The 15,795-nt window shown below is 43.6% G+C and overlaps 1 protein-coding gene across 3 annotated transcripts in view; it reads left to right on the top strand.

Annotated features, from left to right (window-relative positions):
* Nucleotides 1–15,795, top strand: part of MCOLN2 (mucolipin TRP cation channel 2) — a 70,502-nt gene that overhangs the window by 41,984 nt on the left and 12,723 nt on the right. For all 3 annotated transcript variants that reach the window (XM_055403605.2, XM_088835447.1, XM_088835448.1), the window contains exons 7-11: nucleotides 1,410–1,509; nucleotides 7,736–7,848; nucleotides 9,050–9,199; nucleotides 10,596–10,697; nucleotides 10,818–10,940. In XM_055403605.2, the coding sequence (XP_055259580.1) occupies nucleotides 1,410–1,509; nucleotides 7,736–7,848; nucleotides 9,050–9,199; nucleotides 10,596–10,697; nucleotides 10,818–10,940 (588 nt within the window). The remainder of the gene's footprint in view (nucleotides 1–1,409; nucleotides 1,510–7,735; nucleotides 7,849–9,049; nucleotides 9,200–10,595; nucleotides 10,698–10,817; nucleotides 10,941–15,795) is intronic.

Here is a 15,795-nt window from a genome sequence, read left to right as displayed (position 1 = left end):
TTTCACTCTCCTCTTAGTGATGGGCAAAACTGAATGCTAAACTGACTGTTATGTGATGTTGCTGTTTTAGCAGTTCAGAAGTGTGCTTCATTTAACAACAATTGCTAAGTGCTCTATGAGTCCCTGTGAGGCAGCAGGCAGGTTGTCATGCTCTAGAGGTACCATGGCCCTAAGGAAGCTCATACCCTAGTGGGAAAGATAGATAGAAAAACAGGTCAACAAAGAAATAAAAGTAATTATAAATTGTGATGTGTAAGTAGGGAGGAATGTCTGGAGCAGAAAGTAGCATGATTTATCTCCTGGGGGTGACCCGCATATTGCAAAACACATTATGAAATCCAAGGTGAAGAGCTTGGAGAGCTGAACATGTAGGTTCAGCTATGATTGAACCCATGATCAAATCTATGATTGAACCAACAAGTGAGCATCTCTGAGCACAAACCACATGCATGCTACACATTCTCAGTGTAATCCAAGAATATCTCTATGACCAATCAGAGGTTAGGGAATTAAGGTATACAAACTTCACTTCTATACCTATGAGCTGGGACTAAACTTCCACTAGTCCTGGCATTCAAGGCCTCATTCCCTCCAGGAAGGCCCCGAAGATGCTTCTCTTAAGTCCTAACATACTCTGTATATGTCACTTATACACTTTAAATGCTTGATATATAATGTGGAAGACTGAGGGCATTTGGAAATCTTAAATTCAGCCCATAATCTTGGAGCAATCTTTGCCACATCTGAAAGCATTGTATGTAACACTCCTGAAAACATTATATGTAGTGCTTGAAGCAAATAGAAAAATAATCTCTAACATAGTAAAAGCCTAGAATCTCATACCCAAAGGACTAAATTGAAGCAAATGCTTATAAATTCCACTCAGGGTAATAAATGACATCTTTGTGTTCTTTTGTCAGAAATTGGTGGTGAATTCTCACTTTCATTCCTCAGACCATTTGGCTGTTTTACATTAGGGTTTCTCTGAATCTGAATGAGGGTTTAGTAGAATTTCATGTATGCACCCCTTGAACCAGCATCTTTTTGGCACCAGTTTCATGGGAAACAATTTTTTCACAGACTGGGGAGGCAGCACTTGGGAAGGATGGTTTGGGGATGATTCCAGTGCATTACATTTATTGTGCACTTTATTTCTATTATGATTGTATCAACTCCACCTCAGATCATCAGACATTAGATCCTGGAGGATGGGGGCCCCTGCTTTGGACCACAGTTTTTCATTAATAATAGGAAGTTGTGAAGGAATCATGTGATGAGGACGTTTTCATTGGTCTGATTCTTTTTGGATCAGCGCACTGTTTGGATGCCATTGATATTTTAAGCAGAACTGATCTAACGCATCATACTTTCTGCTGGATTGTAACCTCTTCATCTGTTTGTGTCTCTAGATTATCTTTGACAATAAAGCTCACAGTGGCAAAATCAAAATCTATTTTAACAGTGATGCCAGAATCGAGGAATGTAAAGACTTGAAAATCTCTGGATCTAGTAAGTATGTTACATGCTTGCCCATTGTGAATTGTGAATGATCTTTAACACTTCATTTGGGGATTTGGGGTATATAAAGGGTTTACTTGGATGATAATAAGAAGAAAGAGCTCCAGAAAACCACACTTTGAATGTTTGCTTCTGTCACACATACTCTGAAGCTTTGCATTTTTGTTCAGTTCAGCAAATGTGGATTATAGACTTCGTAGGAGAGGCTGTGTTGCCCAGGAGTTAGGAGCAGTTTCTGGAGCCTGACTGCCTGGGCTTGGGTTTTGGTTCTAGTTCCTGTGCCTGTGATCTTGGACAAATTCCTTTGCTTCTCCACGTCTCAGTGGCTTTCTCTGGAAAGTGAGAGTAACAGTAGTGCTTACTTGCCAGGGTGGTGAGTGTAGGTGAATGACTATGTACAGCGGGCACTGAGAGCCAGAGTTGGCAGGCAGTCACTACAAGCACCCTGGGAAAGAAGGAAAACACCTTCGTGAGGGACACTGGCATGCTTAGAAGATCTCTAGCTTGTCCTGGATCAGAGGAAGTGGTGGAGGCACAAGATATGAGGGTCAAAACAGCAAAGGTCATTTTGACGGGCAGCAGAGCAACACTTCTGGGAAAAGATCTAATTTGCCCTGAGCCTGTGACAATGAAGCAGGATCAAGGCCTTCAGAACCCAGAGAGCAGCCTGTACAAACCTGTGTTGGTAACTCAGTCATTACTCATAAAACACTTCTTGATCCACAGGCTAAAGTGGGCTCCTGAGACCCCTTTCTCGTTGAGGGGTTTGGATGATGTTAATGATGGGTGGTCAGTGTTTTTTCATTTACAAGTTTTGTTTAACTGAACCTGCCTTTGACCAAATCTTAGAACAAAATAAAATGTATAATACTTGTGATTCCTGATGATTTTGTATTAACTTTATTTACTTATTTTACTTTCAGTTGCATTTATTTTTTGCGGCATTTATCCCTGGGTTATTAGCTTTTGTTTCTTCAGTTTCTCCTGGGATATCTTTTTCTTCTGTGAAACCTCCTCTTCTGGTTTAGGAACAATCTGTTCTTTTTCAGTAAGGATCATCTCAGTGTGGCAGGGAGAGCTCACGTAGGGGTTGATCCAACCGTGAGCTCTGTAAGTCCTGCGCCTCATCTTGGGGGCTTTGTTCACTTGGATGTGCTCAATCACTGGGGAATCTACATCTAAGCCCTTAAGTTCAGCATTACTCTCTGGATTTTTGAGCATGTGTAGTGAAAATTCAGCACTCTTTTTGGGCCACCGACCCTGCATCCAGCCCCACTGTTTAGCCTGTGCAAACCTACCAACTCCACCCTTGTAGCGATGGAATGGCACACATTGCTTCATTAAAGTGACATCCTTCAGATACTTGGTGGCTTTTCAGATAGGGATACCCTTTATGGCCTGGGCAGTTTCACGAGTGTTCTTAAAGTGAACACGATGATTTGAACCTCTTGATTTGCATGGTTTTGTGGGTTTTTTTGGGTCGAGTGAAGAGCGCACCATTTTGGGGATCACCTTAAGGCAATAGCAACCCACTCCAGTACTCTTGCCTGAAAAATCCCATGGGTGGAGGAGGCTGGTAGGCTGCAGTCCATGGGGCCGCTTAGAGTTGGACACGACTGAGTGACTTAACTTTCACTCTTCACATTCATGCATTGGAGAAGGAAATGGCAACCCACTCCAGTGTTCTTGCCTGGAGAATCCCAGGGATGGGGAAGCCTGGTGGGCTGCCGTCTGTGGGGTCTCACAGAGTCAGACACGACTGAAGCGACTTAGCAGCAGCAGAAGCAGCAGGCTGCTTACTGGAAAAGCTAGTTTTAAATTAGACTAATTTTGTGACTTTTCAGCTGTATAATATGTGTGTGTGTGTGTGTGTGCACGCGCTCAATCATATCTAACTCTTTGTGATCCCATGGACTGTAGTCCAGCATTCCTTTGTCCATGGAATTTTTCCAGGCAAGAATACTGGAGTGAGTTACCATTTCCTCGTCCAGGGGATCTTCCCCACCGAGGGATCGAACTCACTGTCTTGTGTCTCCTGCATTGGCAGGTGGGTTCTTTACCATAATGCCACCTGGGCTGATGATTCTGAAGTTTTGGCTTTGTAGTTCCATTTGCTGATTCAACCTCTGATCACAATACACACTTTTAGTTTCTGTTAAAAAGTGGTTACTACTCCTCAGCATTCTCAGTACAGAAAGGCACAGATCAGATATGAATTTTCCAAGTCCAAGTGTAGGCTGCAATTATTTTATGTGAACAAAGCTAACCCTTGTCGTATAGGAAATGTGGTTTGGAATAGTCATTTGACCAAATAAGTTAGTTAAACAGGTTTGCCAGAGCCGGGTTTCCTTCCTCCCCATGGGCACCCTGACCACACTGGGAAGTTCCCCTGAGCCTTTACTCAGAAGAGAGGGGCTCTAGCTCTCTCTTGTGGCCAGTGGGGAGAAACACAATCTCACAGCTAGAAATATTTACATATTCTTCTTCCAAAGCTGCACCCTATAAAACCAGATTCTGTGACCAGGAGACAGCAAATTTAAAATAATGTGACAAGTCTTAGAAAGCTGAAGTTTGGAAAACAGCTTAGAAAATGGATTTTTTTTCTTCTGTGTAGGAAGCTGTCTGGTGGATTGATTGCCCTGGTTTTTGGGGAGGGGGACAAAGGCAAGGGTGACATCTTGTGGGGTCCTTGTGCTATTTGCAAAACATTCTGAGATTCGTTCACATCCATACCCTTCCCTTGACACTTCTGTAGCTTTGTCGTTGATTGTTATCTCAAGGTGAAATAAAAGAGGATATCAAAAAAAAGAGAGGATGGCCATTTTCACATACAAACTCAAAGTTGCTTTTTATGACTTCTAATACCCATTCCCAGTACATCACTAACCTTCATGTTAGCTTGATTTTGTAAATGTAGCCATTTGAGCCTGGGAGCTGGAGGGGATGTGTACTGATAGACAGGACTCCCCATCAATAGGTGATATAAATGAATATCCCAGGAAAGGGGTTCAGTAAGTGTGTGAAGCGTTAGTCAGGGTCACACAGGTGGCAGTGGTAGTATGGGGGGGACTTCTCAGGGCCCTGGAAGGACTGGGTGGTGGGGTAGGATTTCCCTAATGAGGTTGCCAGAAGCAACTCTCTGGACTAGAGTTTTGCAAACCCAGTTTTGGGAACTGTTCTTGTGGGATAGTATAGTGTCAGTAGAATAAGAAAGCAGTTATGATATTTGGGCTTCCCTGGTAGCTCAAATGGTAAAGACTCTAACTACAATTCAGGAGACCTGGGTTGGATCCCTGGGTCAGGAAGATCCCCTGGAGAAGGAAATAGAAACTCACTCCAGTATTCTGGAGAATTCCATGGACAGAGGAGCCCGGTGGGCTACAGTCCATGGGGTTGCAAAGAGTTGGACATGATTAAGCTACTAACACACACATGTTATTTATAAAATACTTTCTGTAACATGTCAAAGTAATCTCAATAAATCAAATTTTAAAAATACAATACTTGTTTCTCTGTTACGAGGGATGATCTATCTTCTTAGTTCCAGGCCTCAGTTTTCCTAACTGTAAATAAGGCCCAATTCAAGCAGTCTTAGAGATTTTATTCTAGTTGTAGGTCAGAAAAGAAGGTACTAGATGCTGTGCTTGCAGTTTTTAAAGATTTCAGCCCCATCTTTCCAAGAACTGCCCCTGTTCTCTCTGTCTCATTCATGGATCAAAAAAAAAAAAAAAAATTGTGTTCTTGGATTTTGGTCAGGTTGTGCTCTTACCTACCTATTAGATAGTGTCTCGAGATAACTTAAACTTGTGAAGTGGAAAATGCTGAAGAGGGAGGTAAGTGCTCCATGTGAGCCACTAGCAAGCACTTGACAGGGATCGTTTGCCTGATTTCCTAACAGTGCATGAAACTGACACAGCTGTGCTCCCGTTACCCAAGGCACCCGAAGCTGAGCAAGGCTAGACAGCTTGCTCAGTGAGTTATATTTACTAGCTGGCGACACACGTAACCCACTGGGTGAGCTGCTCTCAGACACGTGCCGAGATTGCTGGCTCCGTTATTATCTGAATCTGTGGACACACTGCCATCTTCCTCTTCAGTGCCTTCTCTGCAGAGGTGTCTCTGGAGCACCCTGACGTCAGACGTTCCTGAAGGTTGCCTGTCCCCAGTCCTGCTTCCTGCTTCCCTGGCCTTTCTCCATCTGGTTCCTGAGTGTGTCTCCTCTCCTAATTCCCAGATGTTGCCACCCTGCCGCCCGCATCCCTCATCCTTCCTAGTCTGCATTCCAGTCTGTCATCTCTGATTGGCTGAAACCCAGGGTTTCAGTTGCCACCAAGTCATCCTCTCTGGTCATGAATGTCCAGACCGAGCCAGTGGACCCAAGACAGAAAAGAGGTCATTCTTGATCAGTCCTTCCTTCCTCCCTAAGTCCCACTGAATCTCTCTTTTGCATCTCTTGCTACTTTGTGCCTTATCCCTCTATGTCTTCTCTGCCTCTGACGTTGCTCAAACCTTCACAGATTCCGACTTAGATTATCGTAGTCTTCTTAGGTTCTGCTGGGGTCACTGTACTTATCTGTAAGCATGCTGATGCATTATGCTAAGCACAGGCACTGTAGCGCTGAAAAAAATATACCCAGTCCCTGCTTCCCAGAACCAATCATGTAGTGGGGAAGATGAACATCGAATGGTATAGAAACTGCTCTGTTTGTTACTATGTGTATGGGGCAGTTCTAGGTGCTTTCATATATGAACTTACTCGATCCTCATGACAGCCCTATAAAATAGGTTTGTTTTTTTTTTCATTGTACCCATTGTTTTGGATGAGGAAACTGGGGCAAGTTCCCCAGGACTCCACAACTTCTAAGTGCAGAGTCTGGTCTCATTCTCCAGAGACTGTCCTTTTTCACTTTATACTGTCTCTGTGCGCTGTGCTGTGCTGTCTTTGAATATGCAACCACAAGTTCAGTGACCATCAAGCAAAGGGGAGTAAGTGGAGCTATAGGTGTGTATACCTGTGGACAGAGCTATGATAGGGTTTGGAGGGAAGGGTTAGTAGGGATGGGAATTGAGGGGATTCTGTTCTGAGGAGGAAAATACTCAAGGCTGAATAATCCCCTCGTGTGATGGGGAGGGTGCTGTTCCAGGCAGAGGTGCAATGTCCCTGCAGAGAGAGAAAGGGAGCCGGGGGGAGAGAGAGAGAGTGAGCCCCTGGCAGGAGCAGGGAAGAAGGAAGACCAGAGTGCTCTCAGGACGGAGGAGGTGGGGGCTGGGAGAGAACAGCAAGCTGCCAGTGACCACAGCCATTGTTGGCATTTGGGGCAACACCACGAAGTCTGAGAGAAGCTAAGCTTACAGTTTGGTCTTCTTCTGGTACATTCCCTGTGCTACTGTGTGTTCCAGGATCCAAATCTCAATGCTCTGTGGTGACTAAATGTGAAGGAAATCTTAAAAAAAAAACAAACAGGGGGATGTAGGTATATGTACAGCTGATTCACTTTGCTGTACAGTTTGTAAAGCAACTATACTACAAAACAACAGAGACACAAATCTGATTACTACTCTCTGTACTTTCATTCCAAGTGGTTGTTTTTCCTATATGTAAGAAGAGCTTATTGAATTGTCACTCTTTGCTGGGAAAGTGCATAGTAAGATCGAGAAGCAGAAACGGGATTTTGAGTGGCGGCTTTAAAATGTTTGTGCTGTGCTTCGTCAGTTGCTCAGTCATGTCCGACTCTTTGTGACCCCATGGACTGTAGCCCTCTGTTCATGGGGATTCTCCAGGCAAGAATCCTGAAGTGGATTGCCATGTCCTCCTCCAGGGGATCTTCACAACCCAGGGAAGTCCTTTAAAAATTTGTTCCTTCATTAATGGAGAACTTATGTTTTTGATTTTGTGTGAGAGAACTCAAAAGTATGTCAGTAGTTTTGCCTCTTTTGAATAGGGTCCAAATGGACCACCTTCTATTGAATTCTACTCTACAGTAAATATTTATAAATATATTTTAGTATATCTGTTAAGAATATACATGTTTTTCAGTGTATAATTTGACATCAGGGAATGATTGCCTTGTTTGTGAACCTCTGGATGAATGCAGTGTAATTTGTTTCTGATGTTGAAGCATTTATCGTTTGATCTTATTTTCCAGGTGCCATTTTGTTTGGAAATTATTCCCAAGTAAGGTGTGTTTGACGTTTGAACTCTGTTTTTGTTTCTCAGTTCAGAAAAACACTCAGTATGTCCTGGTATTTGATGCGTTTGTCATTGTGATTTGCTTGGCATCTCTTATCCTGTGCACAAGATCCATTGTTCTTGCGCTGAGGTTACGAAAGGTAAATGTGTGTTGGAATATCCTCCCTCCCTTCCTGACCTTCGCCTTCAGCTTGTCCAAACAGTGGGGCCTTGACCAAGGGTTATCCTGCCCTATCTGGGGCCTTGACTAAATTAAATTCCTTTGAGTGATTATCCTCCAACAAGGCATTAATCAACTTGGGGTGCAGAGAGTGAGTCCAAGCTCCTGGCATGTCAGGTAGAATCAGACAATTATCCTGCTTCAACCTGAGCTAATAAGCACAGATGCACAGCAGTGAACTTCTCAAGATTTTGAATGTTCTAAAATAAATGAGACCCTTTTAAATTCAAGAGTGATCTTAAGAACAGGGTAATAGCATGTGTGGGTTTCATCTTTTGTCTTCAGATCAGAGTTCATTCTGACAGGAAGTCATGGTAAATGGGTTATAATGATGCATAAAATACTTTATCCTATTTTTAAAAATAGTTCTAAAATTCTCCCCTGAGGTTCCTTTTAGCTTTTTACCCTTAGGACTCTTGTGACCATATACTCTAGAACAAATTTTATCCCGGTGTGTAGCATTTGTATAAACACAGACTAGGGTCAGTGGAAGCAGGAAGTCATCAGAATACCACACGTGGAGCAAGAAAACAGTCTTCATTCTATTTTCTACTTCTTGACCTGTGTCAATCTATTTTGTGAATACCCAGTTCTCTTACCCACCCACCCACCCCCACCCCAAGTCCCTTGATATTCTAAATCCAGTGCCAGGCTCTGTGTTCTGCCAATGAGAGTGGGGGTGCACTGGGAGCCCACACCCAGGAGCTGGACCGCCTGGACTCAAGTCCTGGCTCGGCTGTCCTGCATCTCAGTTCTTCCCTCTGGAAGGAAGGGTCCATGGTGCCTAGTTCGTAGGGTTGTTGTCTGGTTGAATGTGCTGAGAATATGTAAGGCGTTTGGAATGGACTCTGTGTTAGCTATTTCAACAAGAGTCTGTTGGAGGGAGAGCACGGCATTGGGTGCTGCAGTCCACTCAGTTCACTGGCGTGCTCATCTCCAGCTGGGATAGATGGTGGGGGAGGGTGTGGGCTGTTATCTGTAGCCTCCAAATGAGAATCCATCACGTTGGAAAAGGCAGTGTCGTGCCATCGGACATGCGAGAGCTCTGTTCTGCACTATCTTCCTTCCAGAGGCCAGTGCAGTTTGTTAGAAATGCTTTTTTTTTTTTTTTTTTGCTGCAGAGATTCCTAAAGTTCTTCCTGGAGAAGTACAAGAGACATGTGTGTAATGCCGACCAGAGGGAGTTTATCAACCAATGGTATATCCTGGTGATTATCAGCGACCTCCTGACAATAAGTGGATCCGTGTTAAAAATGGAAATTAAAGCCAAGGTGAGGGAAATCCATTTTAAGTCTTTTGTTTTTTCTATTCTTTTGGGTGGTCTCACATGCTCTTAAGATATGCAGTGATTCTCGTGTTTTCTCTTGTCTCACATCCATAAAACTGAAGCCTTCTTTGACCTGGTTTTTTGTGAGCGGAAAATGAGGAGGTGGATGTGCTGTGAAAGGTGATATTCCCATGAATGTCCTCTCGGGAACTTGGCAGCATCTTCAGAATAGGAATTGAAGTGTGAGAGGATTGATTGCTTGGTCAGGCTTTATTTAGTTTTTTAAGTTGCAAAAAGCAGCCTCTGACCCTTGATCCAATCACGCCGTGAGCCAGTGGTGCTCACCCATGACTGATGGGGGTTCTGAAGGATAGAGGTTTCATTTGAAGATGATTTGAGTGCCTCTAGTGCCTGGCCCTTGGGTAACTTGGTTGATTTAGTCTCCCAAGTCTTGACTCCTCCCTTCCATGCTCTGCCGTCAGTTAGCAGATCTTACCGGCCTCCTCTCCTGACCTCTAATACCTCCCTCTCATCCATGGCAACTTCTCCACTTCCTCCAGGCTGTCTTCCTGTCTGGTCTAGATCTTCTCATTGTTGCAGCTCCTCCTCCCGCCACAGTGGTCTCCTCTTGTTGCTTTGCCTTCAGCCTTGTACCCCTTGGACCATCCACACAGCCGTCAGAGTCATCTTTCTGGTGTCTGTCTGGCAGTGATGATCCTTTCTGCCTCAGAGACCCCCTTTGAGATGAAGTGGCCTTTCTTCAGTGTGGTCTCCAGGGTCCTCATCGTCCAGCTCTCCTTCCCTCTCCCGCCCTTCCTTTCTCTGGCCTGTTTTGTGGGCTCCCAGCCTGAGGCCCTGGTTCGGCCTCTGTTGACTTGCAAGGCTCTCCCAGCCCGTCCACCAGGCTGGCAGCACTCTGGGGTCACGCCCGGGGGAGCCTATGTGACAAGTCCGGCTTGTGTCTGTCACTGCACATAGCACATTATGTTAGAATTGTGCTTGTGCGTCAGTTAGACCTGGAAGTCCTTGAGAGCAGGAACTGTTAGCAGATCATGCTGGGGCTTTCTTTTAAAAGTGTTAATAGCTGGAAAGCATTGTTTGATATTTAGCAAACATCATTAGTTTATGTGCTTTAATGCCTAAGTCAGTGGTAAATGCAGTCTCTAGTTCAGAGTACTGTTTGAACAAAGATTTAGTTCAACAGATTGCAATACTAAAAGGAAATGAGAACGACATTTGGAATTGTGCAGTCTTATAATTTTCTTCTTCAGTTTAAAAACTCTTAGGATCACTGTAGACAGAGGCAGGCAGACCATTCTTTTCCAGTCAGTTTCAAGCAAGGTTCCTGAGCTGAGTGGAATAGAATATTTTACTGATAGGTCTGTTTTTTCATTTCCTAGAATCTCACGAACTACAATCTGTGCAGCATTTTGCTTGGAACGTCTACGCTCTTTGTCTGGGTTGGCGTCATCCGATACTTGGGTTACTTCCAAGCATATAATGTAAGGATGTGGGGGCCTGGGCGGCACCGCTGGGATTCAGGTCCATTTCTTTCGGGTCTATTAGCTACTTTTCAGTAACTCCCATTCTGCCGTTTTGTGCTTTGTTTTTTATTTTTTCAGGTGCTCATTTTAACAATGCAAGCCTCATTGCCCAAAGTTCTTCGCTTCTGCGCATGTGCTGGTATGATCTACCTGGGTTACACCTTCTGCGGCTGGATTGTCTTAGGACCGTATCACAACAAGGTGTGTAGCCTAATTTTTCCTCCTGCACACAATGCACTTGGGACCCTTAAAAGTAGGTTTCAGGACTTCCCTGGCAGTCCAGTGGTTATGACTCCACACTTCCACTTCAGGGGACTCGGGTTGCATCCCTGGTCAGGGAACTAAGATCCCACAGTACTGCACAGCATGGCCAAAAGAATAAGTAAAACTTTTTTTTAAAAAAGTGGGTTTCTAGCATTGACCTTCATCCCACTTCTCTCCGGCGCATATGCTTGACATCAGTGAACACATATCTTTGCATTAGTTTTCCTTTTCTTTCCCTTTCCTGGATGTTGAAGTGACTTTAGGATATTGAAACAAGAACTGCAGGAAACCAGAGAGCACATTTATTTCATGGTTGTCTGGGTCTGGCTTACGGGGTCACAGGTTAACCCAGCTGGACACCACATAAGAAGTGTTAGGACATACATGAGAGCACTATAATAAAAATGAAAATTAAGTAAGAAAAAGCATTTCAAAATCCTTCTAACTCAAAGGGTTACAGTTTTCATCCAGATAAATTGAGGAGGATGGAGGAGGATAAAGACTGCCCGGAATGACCACGTTAGTTGTGATTAGAAAGATGACACATCTTGCCTTTGCAGGGGGCTTTGATTTCAGAGTCATCTTACTGCCTTATTAAAGTTCAGTATCTGAATTCTTAACTATTACTGGGCTGCAGTCAGTATCATAATTTCAGGGACAACAACGTTATGTTCAGATGTTCTTGTTTTTTCTTTTTAAATGATTTGATTTATTTACAGCCGTGCAGGGTCTTCGGTGCTGTGTGGGCTTTGCTGTAGTTGCAGTGAGCAGGGGCTTCTCTCTAGTTGTGTGTGGGCTTCTCACTGTGGTGGCTTCTTGTTGCCGACCACGGGCTCTAGGATGCTCGGGCTTCAGTTGTTGCAGCACCTGGGCCCAGGAGTTGCAGCTCCCAGGCTCCAGAGCACAGGCTCAGCAGTTGTGGCCCAGGAGCTTAGCTGCTCCAATGCACGTTGGGATCTTGTCGGACCAGGGATGGAACTCGCATCTCTTGCATTGGCAGGTGGATTCTTTAACACTGAGCCACCAGGGAAGCTCTCGGGCATATTTTAGATTCTAGTTTTCTACACGCATCTCTGGTGAAAGAGGCCAGGATCAAGAAGGATGCTGGGAATCCTCAGCCATAGTTCTGGCTCTGCCGTCAAAAGCTCTGGGGCCTTTGGCAAGCGTCTCAACTTTCCTGAGACTGTTTCCTCCCCTTAAAAATGACTGGATGCTCGCTCAGTTGTGTCCAACTCTTTGTGACCCCACGGACTGGAGCCCACCAGGCTCCTCTGTCCATGGGATATCCCAGGCAAGAGTGCTGGAGTGGGTTGCCATTTCCTTCTCCAGATGTTCTTGTTTTAAAATGATAAGTTTGATTCAAAGATATAGCAAGAAATGAAATTTGGTAGGCTTTGTTTTCAAACCAAAAAAGTAAAAGCAATGATTGCATCTTGTAGCTTTTTTCCCCACGGGCCTTTGGCAGTTGGGACAATAGAAACAACAAAAATAAAAATAACAGCAGCTAACACTTGAGGCAATGCTAAGTGTTTCTCTCTTCTCTTTCATTTAATTTTGTCAACAGCCCAGGGTACGGTCATCTTGACTTAGGTGTCCTACAAGGAGAAAAGTAAAGATGTAAAGGATTGTATTGACACTGGTATACAGCTCAGCTTTAAGTCTTGACCTTGATAGTTGCATTAAAAATACCCATGATCAAATCTGGTTTATAAACTCTTCACAAAAATTGAGCAATCCATAAAACTCAAACTTTTGGTATTGTCCTACTAAAATAAATCCGAGTAACTTGGAATCTATCCAGAGTTTCTCCTCTTTAAGCGTTACATTTAATTTGTCCAAAGTGAATTACCGTTTTCCTATTTGAGAAACTATAGTCAACAAAGTGACCAACTCTGGGTTATTAGCAAATCTTGATCATCTTACTGCTCTTCCAGTTCTATCCCACTGATTTAAAGGTGACTCATGAGTAAAAATTGTTCTTTGATATGATCTCTCTGATATGGAGGATTTACTGTCTTCAGTTCAGTTCAGTTCAGTTCAAAATTAACTTTTTTCTTCCTTACTTGCCTCGTGGTCTGACTGCTTTTGCCACATTTTTGTCACTAGAGGGCAGTGTTGCACCATGTGGAATAAATACTGCTCTTCCAAGGCCGGTGAATTTATCCAGTGGTCCTATGGCCATTAATGGCTCTCTACCTTCCCTGGTGGCGCTAGTGGTAAACAACCTGCCTGCCAGTGCAGGAGACTTAAGAGATGCGGGGTCGACCCCTGGGTCCAGAAGATCCCCTGGAGAAGGGTATGATGGCAACCCACTCCAGTATTCTTGCCTGGAGAATCCCCATGGACAGAGGAGCCTGGCAGGCTATAGTCCATGGGGTTGCAAAGAGTCAAGCATACATCTTCCCTATCCCATCATTGTTCGGGAAGATGCTCAGAAATGTTGGTTTAAGTTTACTGAACTAGCTATCATTCTCAAGTGCTATGTGCTAAATAGATAAGGTGCCCATGTTCTTTACCTCCCTTTCTCTGTTAGCCCTTCCATTAACCCTGTGGGAAATATTATTATCTTTTGACAGAAAATAAGGATCTTAATATGTTAGATGCCTGGGGTTGAATAGTTAGTGAATGGCTGAGATAGGATTCACACCCAGGTCACCTTTACCTTAATACACATCCTTTGACCAATAAGCTGAAGGCTTTTCTTCTTTTCTTTTCTTGGCATTACCTAAAACAAATCATTACAAAAGAGCATTCAGTCCGACTCAAGAGATCAACCATGAGAGGAAAGTCGAGTCATCAGTCTCATTTCTTTCAATATGTGTCAAGGTTACCTTGTGAAAAATGGTGTTCTTTGCTTTGTGAGTCTTAACTGTATTTTCATATCTTCAGTTCTGTCCTTTCAAAGAGTCCAGGGGATCAGCACTATCCAAGAAAAATATGAGAGCTACAAATGAGAGCCATGACTATACTTTAAAAAATTTTCTAGTAGCTACATTAAATATTTTTTTAGAAATGGATGAAATTGATTTTAATTATGCATTTCATTTAATCCAATATATTTAAAATATGACTTCAGCCTGTATTCAATATAAAACGTTGAGGTATTTTACATTCCTTTTTTAGGCACTGAGTCTTTGAGATCTGGTGGGCATTTTGTCCTGACAGCACATCTCAGTCTGGACTGGCTATTCATCAGATGTTCCATAGTCACCCGGAGCTGGTGGTGGCCACAGTGGATGTTCCACTTCTTGGTTTATGTCTCTCAGTTAACGCCAGTCTGTCACTTCTCCCCTGGAGGAATAGAGAGATAAGATATCTCTGGGGTTGTATAGCAGGTCTGTTTATGGCTTCTATCTCCCATTCCTAACCAAGCTGATGTATTTGGAAAACACAGAGTTAATTCAGTGGATGCACTGCTCAATAGTTAGAGAAAACCTTCACTTTGGTTCTGGACTTCTGTTTTCTCTTCTCCATATTACTTGAGTCTAAATTTAGAACTGTTTACTGCCCCCACACATCTCTTTCCAGAACAATCCAAATGGTCAAAAATTTCAGATTTTGCCAGTCAGTCACTATCTGTTGAGTCAGAAGACCTTCAAGTATTGCCTGAAAGCTTGACGGCACCATAGTGAGCATTTTCTAGAATTTCTAGAATCACAGCTAGCTTGGGTGTAGAAGCTCAATGGCTATTTAAACAAACAGACAAAAAACTCTAAAGAGAAGGTATAAAAAAACCAGAATTTCACCCTGTTGCTTGGCTGGCAGCAGGAATCCCACATTTTAGCTTCTGGGTTTCCTGTTAGACATCAGATTTCAATGGTTCAACTGAAAGAGAATAAAAATACAAGTCTGCTGATGACACCACCCTTATGGCAGAAAGTGAAGAGGAACTAAAAAGCCCTCTTGATGAAAGTGAAAGAGGAGAGTGAAAAAGTTGGTTTAAAGCTCAACATTCAGAAAACTAAGATCATGGCTTCTGGTCCCATCACTTCCTGGCAAATAGATGGGGAAACAGTGGAAACAGTGTCAGACTTTAATTTTGGGGGCTCCAAAATCACTGCAGATGGTGACTGCAGTCATGAATTAAAAGACGCTTACTCCCTGGAAAGAAAATTATGACCAACCTAGCATATTAAAAAGCAGAGACATTACTTTGCCAACAAAGGTCCATCTAGTCAAGGCTATGGTTTTTCCAGTGGTCATGTATGGATGTGAGAGTTGGACTGTGAAGAAAGCTGATCGCCAAAGAATTGATGCTTTTGAACTGTGGTGCTGGAGAAGACTCTTGAGAGTCCCTTGGACTGCAAGGAGATCCAACCAGTCCATTCTAAAGGAGATCAGTCCTGGGTGTTCATGGGAAGGACTGATTCTAAAGCTGAAACTCCAATATTTTGGCTACCTCATGCGACGAGTTGACTCATTGGAAAAAACCCTGATGCTGGGAGGGATTGGGGGCAGGAGGAGAAGGGGACGACAGATGATGAGATGGCTGGATGGCATCACTGACTTGATGGACATGAGTTTGAATGAACTCCGGGAGTTGACGATGGACAGGGAGGCTTCACGTGCTGCGATTCATGGGGTCGCAGAGTTGGACATGACTGAGCGACTGAACTGAACTGAACTGAATGGACATTGGAACAACACCCTTTCAAAATGTGTGAGCATGGCAGGCTGGAGCCTGTTGCTGTTTAATAATTCAAGATGAGGACTGGAAGAACATAACTCTAACGTGGCTTTGACGTTTCCAGAGTACTTTCTGAGGAATATACCACAGTCTTGCATTTATTGT

This window comes from Moschus berezovskii, chromosome 4 (genome assembly GCF_049115385.1).
Source record: "Moschus berezovskii isolate FMDL1 chromosome 4, NW_MosBer_1.0, whole genome shotgun sequence".
In the NCBI taxonomy this organism is placed as follows: domain Eukaryota; kingdom Metazoa; phylum Chordata; class Mammalia; order Artiodactyla; family Moschidae; genus Moschus; species Moschus berezovskii.
This window is presented reverse-complemented; position numbering and strand designations above follow the sequence as displayed.